Source organism: Macrotis lagotis, chromosome 1 (assembly GCF_037893015.1).
Source record: "Macrotis lagotis isolate mMagLag1 chromosome 1, bilby.v1.9.chrom.fasta, whole genome shotgun sequence".
NCBI lineage: Eukaryota > Metazoa > Chordata > Mammalia > Peramelemorphia > Peramelidae > Macrotis > Macrotis lagotis.
The window spans coordinates 152668637-152681747 of record NC_133658.1 but is presented as its reverse complement, the minus strand read 5'-3'; the positions used below and the strand labels follow the sequence as shown (position 1 = coordinate 152681747).

General features: G+C 35.5%; 1 protein-coding gene across 1 annotated transcript in view; it reads left to right on the top strand.

The window, feature by feature from the left end:
- The window catches only part of MTMR9 (myotubularin related protein 9), a 37735-nt gene that overhangs the window by 16361 nt on the left and 8263 nt on the right, over positions 1 to 13111 (top strand). Inside the window, exons 7-8 of the mRNA XM_074209177.1 lie at positions 4762 to 4903; positions 7637 to 7857. Coding sequence (XP_074065278.1) covers positions 4762 to 4903; positions 7637 to 7857 — 363 coding nt within the window. The remainder of the gene's footprint in view (positions 1 to 4761; positions 4904 to 7636; positions 7858 to 13111) is intronic.

Below are 13111 nucleotides of genomic sequence, written 5' to 3'. Positions count from 1 at the left end.
ACAACATGTTTCTATTTGCTTTCAAATCTGTATCCTTGGTTCAAATCATTTTCCATCTTTATATTATGTGCTACAAAGGCAACAGTACTACCAACAACAATAATAGTGAGCAGTAACACTTTTTTAAAAAATATTTTATTAATTTTTCCAATTACATACATTCTAGCTGAAGTAGCTTTCACCAATCATTTTTTGCAAAGTTTTGAGTTTTACTTTTTTCTACCTTCTCTCCCCTCTCCCCCTGACAGAAAGCAATCTAATATAGCCTCTATGTAAAACCATACTAACATATATCCATAATAATTTGTGAAAGAAGAATCAAATTGAAATGGGAAAAAGATATCAGAGAGAAAAAAAAAGACCTAAGATAACTTTTAAAAATTGAAGATAGTAAACTTTGGTCTGCATTTAAACTCCACAATTCCTTCTCTGGATACAGAAGGTATTCACCAAGTCTTTTAGAATTATCTTTGATTATCGTACTGCTGAAATGAGCAAGTCCAACATAGTTGATCATCATCTAGTGTTGTGTTTAGTGTGTATAGAGTTCTTCTGGTTCTGCTCATTTCACTTAGAATGAGATCGTGTAAATCTATCCAGACTTTTCTGAAAGTCTCATAGCTCATTTCTCACAGAAAAATAGTATTGCATCTCATTAATATATCATAATTTGTTCAGCCATTCCTCAATTGATGGGCATCCCTTCATCTTTGCCACTACATAAAGGACTGCCATAAAAGCAATAACACTTTTAAGATTTGTAAAGCAGTTTTCAAATTGTATCTCACTTTATCTTCCAACAACCTTGTGAAATAGGTCCTATGAGGAATCTAAGAAGACAGAAATTAATTGAATGATCTGGGGTCACACAGCTAATAAAGGGTTTATTCTATCCATGACACCACCTAGTTGCAAGTAGTTAGTTTCCTTTAGAAAGAAATGACATATTTGTGTTGAAGACTTTGCTTAATAACTTCCATAAGTTTAAAATGGCATTAAGATTATTTGGAATACCCTGTATATTACTGGCAAACTAGTTTCTTAAATGAGGAAGAAAAGAAAAGGAATGAGTATCTATCTAGTGTCTACCATGTACCAACAAGGCACATTCTTTTTACAAATAGTAGCTCATGTGATCCTCATAACAACCCTGTGAAAGAGGTGCTAATATAATTCTTGAGACAATCAGAGATTAAGTGATTTAAGAAGCTAGTGATATGCCAGACATAGTGCTAGACACCAGGAATACAAGGCAAAAATGAAATGAGGAAGACCTGCAAAAATTGTGGAGCAGGAGGAATCTGAGGACAAGACCACTCAAGTTTCCTCACCTGGAAAGTAGGCATAATAACAGCTGCTCCCTGCCAGGGTTGTCAAAAGCTTTGCCTGAAATGAGATTTGTAAAGCACTTATCATAGAACCTGAATCAAAGCAGGTTCTTACCAAGTGCTTTTCCCCTCCCCTCTGCCCTTCTCTGCTCTCTCCCTTAACTACTCCAACAACTAAGAACTCAGGATAGAATACCAGACTGAGGAGGGATTGGAAACTGGCAAAAAAAAAAAAAACCCAGTCATTTTTATAGAAATTGTGGCCTGTGAACCTTAGGAAGATAGCTCTAGTTGGGAGGGGTCTCCATAAAACCTTCCAGCATAGGAGCTGCTCTGGGCCCTGCAATTATGGACTGCAGCACAGTGTGGTCATGGAACTTCACACTGGGTCTAATTTTGTGGGGAGATTGCCCAGGAGCCAGCCAGCAACTGTGGGGCTCTGACCCTGGGAGCAGAGTCTCAGATTCAGCCCCAAACCTACTTTGAGATGAGGGACCTGAGACCAAAGGACAGTCTTCAGTTCTGTTCCAGCAAACCCACGAAGTCTCCCAGCTAGCTAATAAAGGCTGGGAGACACAAGTGCAGACTTCCCTCTGGTTGGAAATTCAGTAATTTTACAGAGGCAAGTCTTCAGTTATGTCTCCCAAGACCCTACCTTCAATCAGAAACTTGAAAGTTCAGACCAGAGGGATAGCAATATCACTTTACCTTGATCAGACCACTGGAAGCTTGCAGGTCTGACTTGAGTCATACCAGAGATCCCTCATACTAAGTGATTTCAATATACATAATTAATATTCCATCAAATACTAACCTCTCAGATCCTCAGCTCATTCAGTCTTTGTTATTCTACCTTTACTTCAATTGTGTAACCCTAAACCTTGCTCTTTGGACAAACGTAGACCTCTAATTCCTCTATTTTTGTGTTCTTTTCCGAACCATTACCCCTGCACTAACTATTCTAAATATATATAGCTATACTAACTATACTAAATCAGTTCATCACTACACTGACCTTTTCTCAAGTCCCTTTTACCCTCAATTCTATTGCTGATTTTGCCTGGTTAAAGCTCAGTTTTGGATTTCTTTTACCATCCACTGCCTATACTCCTATCTAGTGCTAATGAATGAAATAGGAGAAAATGACAAAACCAGGCTGAATGGGCCTGCACTCTCAACTGGGACCTTGCTTCAGTAAGATAATTCTTTCATACCTCCCTAATTAAATCACTATCACACTCACCCAGGCACTCTTTTAAATTTTTTCTTTCTACAAACTTCTGTGTGAATCCCTTCCCCTTTTCTCTCAGCAGTGAACCTTGGCTTATATTTCCACTGGAAAAAAATGAGGCCATTTTATAAGAGCTCCTTTTTCTCCTATCACTTCACCAGATACCTTCTGTATCCTCTTTTTATACAAACTCTATTTCACATGAAAAGATGGCCTTTTATCTTTGCATATGCATTACCCCTCTACCTCATTCCATCCCAGCTTCTCCAGAAGATTATATCCCCTTTATAAATCCTCACTTTCACATTTATTTTTAACCTCTTCTGTCTACTATTTGCTTCCCTACTTCCTATGAACATGACCATGTTTTCTCCAACCTCAAAAAACCTTTACTTGATCAACCATCCATACTGACTAGCTTTCCTCCCATAACTTTTCTTTTTTAGCTAAACTTGAGAAAGCCATCTGTATCTGTGACTTGTATGGAGAATGTAGTAAAGCAGAAAATTGATTTGGCAACTGATTGAATATGAGGAAGTTAGATAATACCATGGTTAGAAACTTGGTAACCTAGAAATATAATGGTTTCTGTTACATAAACAGGGAAATTTGAAGAGGAGAATGATTTGGTGGGGAGAGAATCAGTTCCACTTAGTTCCACTTTGGATGTTTTGAATTTAAGATGTCCCAGGATATATATTTTGAAATGTCCAGTAGACAATTGGTGATGTGGGACTGAAGCTTGGGGAAAGATCTAAGCTAGAAAAATAGGTCTGGAAATCATTCACCTTAGAACAAAATGAATCCATGGGAGCTAATAAGTCACTAAGAGATATCACAGAGAAAAGGATCTAGGATAGAACCTAGGGGAATGATATGAATGATCTATTAAAGGAGACTGGAAAGGAGTAGTCTAGTGAAAAATAAGGAAAACCAGGAGAGAGTAACATTAGTCATGAGAATCTAGGGGTCTTCAGCACATAGATGAAGATTGATTAGGACTGAGAAGAGACCATAAGATTTGGCCAGTAAAGAGAATGCTTTAACTTTGAAAAGAGCCATTTCACTTGAGGAGGGTCAGAAGGTAGGTTACAAAAAGATGGGTAGTGGAAGGAGAAGAAATAGAGCAACTGTTATCTGAACAAATGAAGTGAAATCACATCTTCCAATTCATGACATAGCCCCTGAAAATTGAGATAAAAGATTTAGTGGCTGAATAGTAGAGAGCATTATGAAAGTATATAATACTCAAAATGGAATGACATCTTTATATTTCAAGATCTGAAGAGATAATGTTTTTGAAATCACAAAATGATACCAATAAGTTAGGAAGAAATATTCATATTTTGGAGAGAAATAAATAGTTATACAAATTTCCTTTTTTAGGGAAAAATGTACTTCGGAAATAAGAAAGTAAAGATAAGCCCTAAAGATTAGTATTAGTGGAATTGAGTTAAAATGATCTGATGTAGTTAAGGTTTTTACTTAGGATCTTAAAGGTTCCATATACAAATATGATAGATATAAATGAAGTTTAAGATAGCCATTTATTCCTGCCTTTAAATTGCAGGTATGGAATTATTTAATTTGTTTATGTGGGTAATTAGAATTGAATATCAGCAGAGGAAAATGTGACACTAATTATGTAAATGAGAAAACTGCCTAGAAATTAATGGGATAGATAACATGAAACAAAATTTGTTCTTCATTCTGTAGTATATTTTTTTTAAAAAGTATTTATAATGGGGGGCGGCTAGGTGGCGTAGTGGATAAAGCACCGGCCCTGGAGTCAGGAGTATCTGTGTTCAAATGTGGTCTCAGACACTTAATAATTACCTAGCTGTGTGGCCTTGGGCAAGCCACTTAACCCCATTTACCCTGCAAAAAAAAAAACCCTAAAAAAAAAAGTACTTATAATGAGAAATATAAGAGATAGGTATGAAAGTTGAAAGGGAGTCTGTGAAATTTAATCACCAAAGAGGGCATGATTTATTTTGTGCCCCCCCCCCCCTTTCCTTCCTTTCCCTGCTCCATTTTGAGAAAAATCTCTTGATTTATTTTATCAATCTTATTAAGTCTGCTGGGTTGTGAAGAAGTATACATTGTCTATTAAGTTATTTGTACTCAATAAATGTTTATTGTTAACAGAGTTCATTGAACATGTCGGGAGTATCCCATTTGTGCTCTGGATTTTCCTATCAGGGAAGGAGCATCGGTATTGATTCATGGAACAGAAGGAACTGATTCTACGCTTCAGGTTACCTCCCTGGCCCAGATCATCTTAGAACCAAGATGTAGGACGATCCGTGGTTTTGAGGCTCTTGTAGAGAGAGAGTGGCTACAGGTAAGCAACATCATTTGAATCTAATAGAAATTGCCAGAAGTATCCATATCATCTATTCAAAAGGAATTGTCCTTATGTATTGATTTCTTTTGTAGTAGCTGTTACAGCATCTATTACTGCAACATTTTGGATGAAAAACAAGTTTTCCATTTTATTCTTTGACAGATAATACCTTTATCTAATGCCTGTTGAATTAATGAATTTAAATTAACAAGTAGTAGGATGTTTATATACGAAGACATTGTGTAGAACAAAGAAATATATGACTTTTCCTATTTTACGGCCATTTTTAGTCTAATAAGATGAAGTGTAAAATGAATGGCACAGAGTAGGAATTAGATAGAATTTAGAGATAGAAGGAAAGCTAGAGCTTGAGCTGGACCTCTTAGGATAAGTTGGGTTTCACTGATCTTTCTCAGTTTCCTTTGGAGTTCTTTATTATTGCTATATAGATGATTCCGTGATCTGTATATTTTGCCCTAATCTCTCCTGAGCTCTCATCTCCATATTTCTTAAATGCCTGCCTGCCTATATGGCAACATATCCAAACTTATCCCTCCTCTATTTCTCTATTTTATTTCAACAAAACCTGCATTAATCGCCTTTGGGTCATAAACCCCTACCTATTAATAACCGTACACCTTTGTATATTGCACAGATTTTATCATTTTAATCAGAAGATGAGTATTCTGAAAAAATATTCCAAAAATAATCCTTTTTCAATTTATTATTAAAAAAATAAGATCTTGGGGCAGCTAGGTGGCACAGTGAATAAAGTACCAGCCCTGGAGTCAGGAGGACCTGAGTTCAAATTCCACCTGACATGTAATAATTATTTAACTTAACTGTGTGACCTTGGGAAAGTCACTTAACCCCATTGCCTTGCCAAAAAAAAAAAACCCTAAAAAACTTTAAGATCTCTTGCCATAACATGATAGTAATGACCTTACCTTTAAAGTCATTGCTATGATAAAACTATATTTAATGAATTTCTCTGGGGTGGAAAAATAAATACATTGCTATAAAACTAGATTTCTTTGGAATGAAATTAATCATTTATAATTATAACTCAAACTTAATATAATGTTCACATTCTTTTTTTTTTTTTTTGCAAGGCAATGAGGTTAAGTGGCTTGCCCAAACCACACAGCTAGGTAATTACTAAGTGTCTGAGGTCAGATTTGAACTCAGGTACTCCTGATTCCAGAGCCGGTGCTCTATCAACTGCGCCACCTAGCCTCTCCTGTTCTTAACATTCTTATGAATCCTTTCCATGTTCTTAACATTTACCTTCCTTATATTATTATGTTATTATCTTCCTTCCTAAGCCCTCTTTCTTGCTCTTTTACAATGCTTCAGAAGCATTGTGTAGCCATCTATTTATTCTATGATTCAAGTATGATCTTAATATTTAGGGAAATCCCAAGAATTAATTTGTTATTTCTGTTTGCTTTATGTCAATTAACATGATTGAAAAACTAGTCTGCTTAGGTTTTGATCAGGGACGTGTAAAAAACATTGACTTTGAGCAAAGTCTCTTACTAGAATGCATCTTTTCAGTTACTCTCTTTGGACAGGAGGTGGCAGATTTTTCTGATTATTTCTCTAGGCCATTATTTTTCCAAATGGGCCACACAGTTCTTGATTTAGTAGTAGACTCTCATGAGTGCTGCTCTGGAGAGTAAAGACTTATTTTCTGGATAAAGAGGGCTTAGAAAAATATTGGAGTTAAATAGAATAAAATAATCCTATTTTCCTTTTTTAAAAAATGCAACACTTGACCATGTTGCATACATCATTTCATATTTAGTCTTGGGGGGGGTCAAAGGAATGCGTGTGTATTATTTTTTTCACAGATTCACGATAATTATCCAGAACATCGTGGTTCCTTGGAAGCTTTGGAGGAATGAGAAAACAACTCTCAACACTTTTTCTATTTCTGATTCTGAAATCAAATTAAAATAATCTGGTCACATCTTCATGAACTTGGGTTTATTCCTTAGTCATGGTGACAGATTTGATTATCAGAAATGATATAAAACTTTTGAGTGTCTAAGGAAATGTGGAGATTATAATAGGCCCTTCACTGAAAAAAAAATGAGAAAAGAAGGATGACAATAATTTTTTTTCTTTTTCCTATAAGGGTAAAAGTCTTTTTCACCTCATCTCTTGAATTTTGTGAATTCTAAGAATTTGAGGCATAGTAGTAGACTGTGAAGAAGACCTTCTTTATTTGCCTTTGGGTAATAAACCCCTAGCCAGCGATTGAAACATGCTTGCATAAAAAATAATTCAGACCTACTTGTGGCAGTTTATAGTAATGGGATATGCTCTTTTTCCATTGAATTTATTGTTAATGACAGCATCTCCCATCTTCCTTGATTTTTGGATGATGGGGAAGTATTTGAAAGGGCATCCTTCTTTAATTTTGGTGTCAGAGAGAAAACAGTTTTAAAACAAGAAACTGACAAAATCTGATGCCCCCCACACCCCTGTCAAAAAGAATTGCTTTATCTGTACAACAAACAATGGGAGTCTTTTTTGTCAGCAGTGTAGTCTCGGCTATGGAGACAGGCTTTTTCATTTAAAGAATCTTTCTGACAAGATTTCCCCTCCCAGACTGCCTCTGTGTGTTAGTAACAGATATCACATCACAGCTGTGGCAGACATAGTAGGAATCACTGCAGGCTAATGTTCTCACTGTGGGGCTTTGCCTTATGCTTTTACTCCTAGGCAGGCCATCCCTTCCAGCAGCGCTGTGCCCAGGCAGCCTACTCCAACAGTAAGCAGAAGTGGGAAGCACCTGTGTTTTTTCTTTTCTTAGACTGCGTGTGGCAAATCCTGCGCCAGTTCCCTTGCTCCTTTGAATTTAATGAACATTTCCTCATCTTGCTCTTTGAGCATTCTTATGCCTCACAGTTTGGGACCTTCTTGGGCAACAATGAAAGTGAAAGGTAAGCATATATCTCTGTTGCTTATGGTAGCAGCACATCTTACAGGTTTTGTAGTCCCCAAAATATAAAGACTAAGTTCTGTCTCCTTTTTGTTTTTAAGTTGTCATTGGAAAGATGAGTCATTATCCTGTAGACAGTCATTTCTATTACAAAACATGCCACAACCCAGAACAAAGAGTGACTTGTTTCTGTGGGAGTGTATATTTTCAAGATTATTGCTTTACATTGCTGACACCCTGAATGAGATTCCAAGAGTGGGTTTGGATTCTTGAATTCTTCAGCATTTACATTTTTAAAAATTACTCTAGCAGTGAAACTCAGAATTGGAAGGGACCTCGTATCCAGTGAGCCTTTCCACTTTTAAAATAGATCTGAAGATTAAGAAATTTCTCCTTAGATCTAGACAAAATCTACTTCACAACTTCAAACCAGTGCTCTTTTTTTTCCTGACTTCTTGGGCCAAGCAGAACAAGGCAATTAATGTACTCAACAGCACCATAGCTATCCCATTTCACAAACCTAACCACCACTAAGTCCTTAAGTTTATTTAGAAAATGCACAGTGGAATGACCTTTACATACATTATATAAAGAATTTCTCAATTCACATTTATTTAGCATTTTATGGTTTACAAAGAATTTTTCTGTTAACAGAATTATGATGTAGATGATATAAGAAGTGATCCCATTTTGTTGATGAGGAAACTGTAACCTGGAGAGTTTAACTTACTTGTCTAAGGTCATACAACTAGTAGTTGCCCAAGTCAGGCCTTAAACTCAGTTCTTTTGACTTCAGGGTCTCAAATTAACCTCTTCAGGTAAAGAGTAATCCTCAAGTTGCTTGATGTTGTCTCAAGGCAAAATGTGATATGTTTTTGATAACTACCATTTCTATTTAATTGTTCCAATACAAACCAACTTTGTCTTTTAAAAAAAATAAACAATTTGTTTTTAGCTATAAAGAGATGATAAAGCATATTTTTCAGGAACTGTATTGAGAAATACTTTAGTTATAATTTTCTTTTCATAGATCTAGCTCTCTTAACCCAGTTTTAATGCAAACCTCAGAACCATTTGATGAGTTCTACAGAAAAGTTTTATGGCCTCTATAGATACTTGGTAATTGCTACTGAATCTACAAGTTCTTTTATATGTTTGATTTAGCAAGAATGGCCCCCTCTGTATGTGAGCACATTCATCTTCCATTTAAGTGGCTGCTACAAGTGTTGATTCCCAGGTTTCTCTTCATGCTGTTGTGATAATAAGACAAGACCACTTTGTTTTAGGTGTGTTGAAAAACTAGTTCAAACTTTTATGAGGGTGTGATAGTGGTGCTAACAGTGTCCTTTTGCATTAAGGATGCAAAAATAATATTTTGTAAAACTTTCCTCTAGTCATAGAGGCAGGGAAGAAGACAAGTACTTAAGTTTCTCCTATGTGGTAGATGCTGTGCTAAGCACAATTTTTAAAATTAATGAAATAGGGCTGGTTACTCATGCTCCATTTTAGGTTGATTTTTCTAGGAACAGTTGCCTTCATTTAGATAATAAGGAATTGCTATTACAGTTGTTGGTATTGCCAAAGTCTTGTCTTAATGTTATTATCACATCTACTTCTATAGAATGTCCTACAGCAGCTTCAATTAGAAATAAAAAGTTTTAGTAACAGATGGTACCATAGAGATCACTGAATCCAGTTCATTTATTTTACAAAGGACCTGAGATTGACAGATGTAAAATAATTTATTGGGATCTCACATTTAAGGAGTGACAAAGGTTCTTAATCCTTCTAGCTTACTGCATTGTCTTGTGAACCAAGTCCCTACTTCCCCTGGGCCCATTTTCCACTCTAAGATGAAGAATTACCTCTGGTTCCTTCCACCCTCTGACAGTCTATGTTTTTAATGAGAGTCTGACCTTGGGATGCTTTTATTTCAGCCAGTAAGCTTTGACTCCTCTTGAGCCTCAATTTCTTCCTTTATAGTATACTGGTTAATAAAATATCAATTCATTGAGGGCAGAGACTTTTGGTTTTGCCTTTATATTGGCAATGCTTACCACAGTTTCTGGCTCTAGGGGGCACTTAATAAATAATTGTTGATTAAATGACAACACCATGTTAACATGACTTTGCTGATATGAGGCAATTATGATACAGATCAAAAAATCTGTTGTAATATTTACATTGACAAAAAAAATCTATAAAGTCCATGTTTGATGAAAATGTTTTCCTTTTGTTTTATCATTTATACACAATAAATGTTGGAGGACCAAGGGGATGACTCTTTTCCTTCATTTGTAGAGTTTGCTTTTCACAGAAATATACATGGACTTTACTATCCTTAGACTCATGATTTTTAGATCAAATACCTTTTACCCGAGCATATTAAATATAAAATATATGGACAGAGTATAGGAGTAGTTAGTGATAGAAAGAGTAGATGGGAATTGCACAAGCAAACACTCTAGCAGATTGAGAACCTTCTCTGGACAAGGAGAAAGGAAGGCTCAAGCAAAATTTCCAAAACCTACAACCATGAATTTTTAAAATTAGGCTTTTCCCTAACAAGGTTGAAGGCAGCTAGATGACATGGTAGAGAGAGCACTGAACCTAAGGTCAGGAAGACTCATAACAGAATCAAATGTGACTTCAGACTCTTAACTAGCTGGGTGACCTTGGGCAGGTCACCTGACCCTGTTTGCCCCAATTTTCTCATCTGTAAAGCTGAAGAAGGAAATGGCAAACCATTTCAGGGTTTTTGCCAAGAAAACTTAAGAAGGGGCCACCAAGAGTGGAACATGACTGAAGTGACTGAACAACAGCAAAAGAACAAGGGGTCAGCTTCCAGGGAGGAGATAGATTGAATGAGAAAAATTGGGAATATCATGTCAGTTGACTCCCAAGGAAACATCTGACATTGGTTTTGCAAGCAATAGTGCCCCATTTTGGGCTCTCAATACCACTGAAGACTGTCTTTTTCCTTTTTTAATCGTTATTTTAAATAGAATTTTAAAAAAAATTTTAAATAGCATTAAATAATTCCATGTTTTGAAATAAAAGCATGTCAGTTTAATAAGCCTTATTAACTGGAGGTGAAGGAAATATCTTGTTGATATTCTTGTTCACAATATTATATCTGAAATATATATATGAAACTGAAAGCTTATAAGAATGACATTTACTCTTTCCAGTATTATTGCTTTCACTTGCTCATTTTCTCATAACTTGGAAACTGGTTTCTAAGGCCCAAGGAACCAAAATCAGAGGCCTTTATTCAGACCTATGTAAGCTAATACTGGTCTACTCCATGGGAGTAGGATATTGGTTCTAGCTTGTTCTTGAAAATTCCAATGACCCTGAATGGAAGAGAATTGGGAGTTCAACCTCGGACCCTGCACATGTATATACATACTTTTTAGAGATACAGTCTTTATGGGAAGAGCTCTTTCCTGTCTGGTGTTTTACTTTTCCATCTTCTCACCTCTTCCTCTCTACTGCCACATTTTTATTAGACATCAAAGGCTATTAGACCTGGAAGACCTTAGAAATCATTTCATCAGACTCATCTTTGCAGAGGAAGAAACTTAAATCCAGAGAGATTATATGATTTGTTCAAGGTCACATAGCTAGTTAGTGGCAAAGCCAAGATTGATCTACTGATTGTTTAGTTCTCTGTTCCTATTTTCCATTACCCAAACAGCTGTCTATTGCATAATGATGGAAGAAGCCACAAATGATATTGGTAGTTATAATCTTTGTTCTATTGAATGTAAAAATACGAGTGAAGACATATTCTTCATAAGTCAAGAGGAATGTACACAAATTAGTGTCACAGATATTTAAAATCAACAATTGAAAATCTGAGAATGTAAAGGCCTTTCTCTGTATTAATTAACTAATCAGTATATTAAAGATCTTTGACCATAATTTGGTCAAATTACCCATGCCTTGCGAAACACCCCTGCCCCCAAAAGACCTTTCCAAAATAATACTAGGCACTTTATCTTCTTCAAAAATAGGGCATAGTGAAAATAATTGAAATTTTCTTGATTTAAGGATCTTATAGTATTACACTGCAAAAATTAGGTTTCTGTATATTTTCATGTGCTATGTACTGTTTTGTTTTTAAGTTTCAAGATTCTTAGTAACAGGAAGTATTGCAAGTTTTTTGTTATTCAACAATTTAATTTGTTTTGATCTTTACTATTATATAGGCTACCTTTTTCATGCCATATACATATAAAATGGAAGGACTTAACCATCTAAGAATTTAAATTGATGGTGACTACAAAGCCTTCTCATAACTCAAAACTATATAATTGCCTACCTGTTTGGCACCAGTACAGTTTAGTTTTTGTATACATTGTTTAAAAATATAACTGTTCAGAGACTTTGAGGAGCAAAGGTCCACTTTACAGTAAAATCTCAGGCTAACCAGAATTATCAGGGAATAAAAAGGTTTTATGACAACTTGCTTTTATGGGTTATTTTTAAAATTAACCAAACACCTTTCATGTTTTTAAAACCTTTTCAGGGCCTGCTAGGTGTTGCAGTGGATAGAACACCAGCCCTGGAGTCAGGAGCTCCTGAGTTCAAATTCTGACTCACTTAATTCTTACTACTTGTGTGACCTTAGGCAAGTCACTTAATCCCAATGGCTTGCAAAAACAAAACAAAAAAATCTTAACAAAATAATGCTAGACTACTTTATCTTCTTTATAAATAGGGCATGGTGAACATAATTAAAATTTTCTTGGATGATTAAAGAGTTTATAGTATTACACTACAAAAATTAGGTTTCTCTATTTTCATGTAATATGTACTGTTTTATTTTAAGTTTCAAGATTTTTACTCAATTTACTTAATTCTTAACCAATTAAAATTTTCATATTGCCCTCGATGTAGTGAAGATATAAAGGAATAAAGTTCTTTGAATAGGTTAAGAGGAATTTGCAACCTGGCCTACCTAGCATGAACTTTTAGTCAGTCTGCCAAAAAGAGATTGACCATAAAACACCATCTTTTTGTTAATTCAAGCTAAGCTAGTTTAATTTTCTAGGTAGGTAACATTTTACAGGAATTTTTTAGAAAGTTTAGGGGTGGGACAGCTAGGTGAGACAGTGGATAGAGCACCAGCCCTGGAGTCAGGAGGACCTGACTTCAAATTTGATCTCAGACACTTAATAATTACCTAGCTTTGTGACCTTGGGCAAGTCACTTAACCTCATTGCCTTAAATTAAAAAAAAAAAGAAAG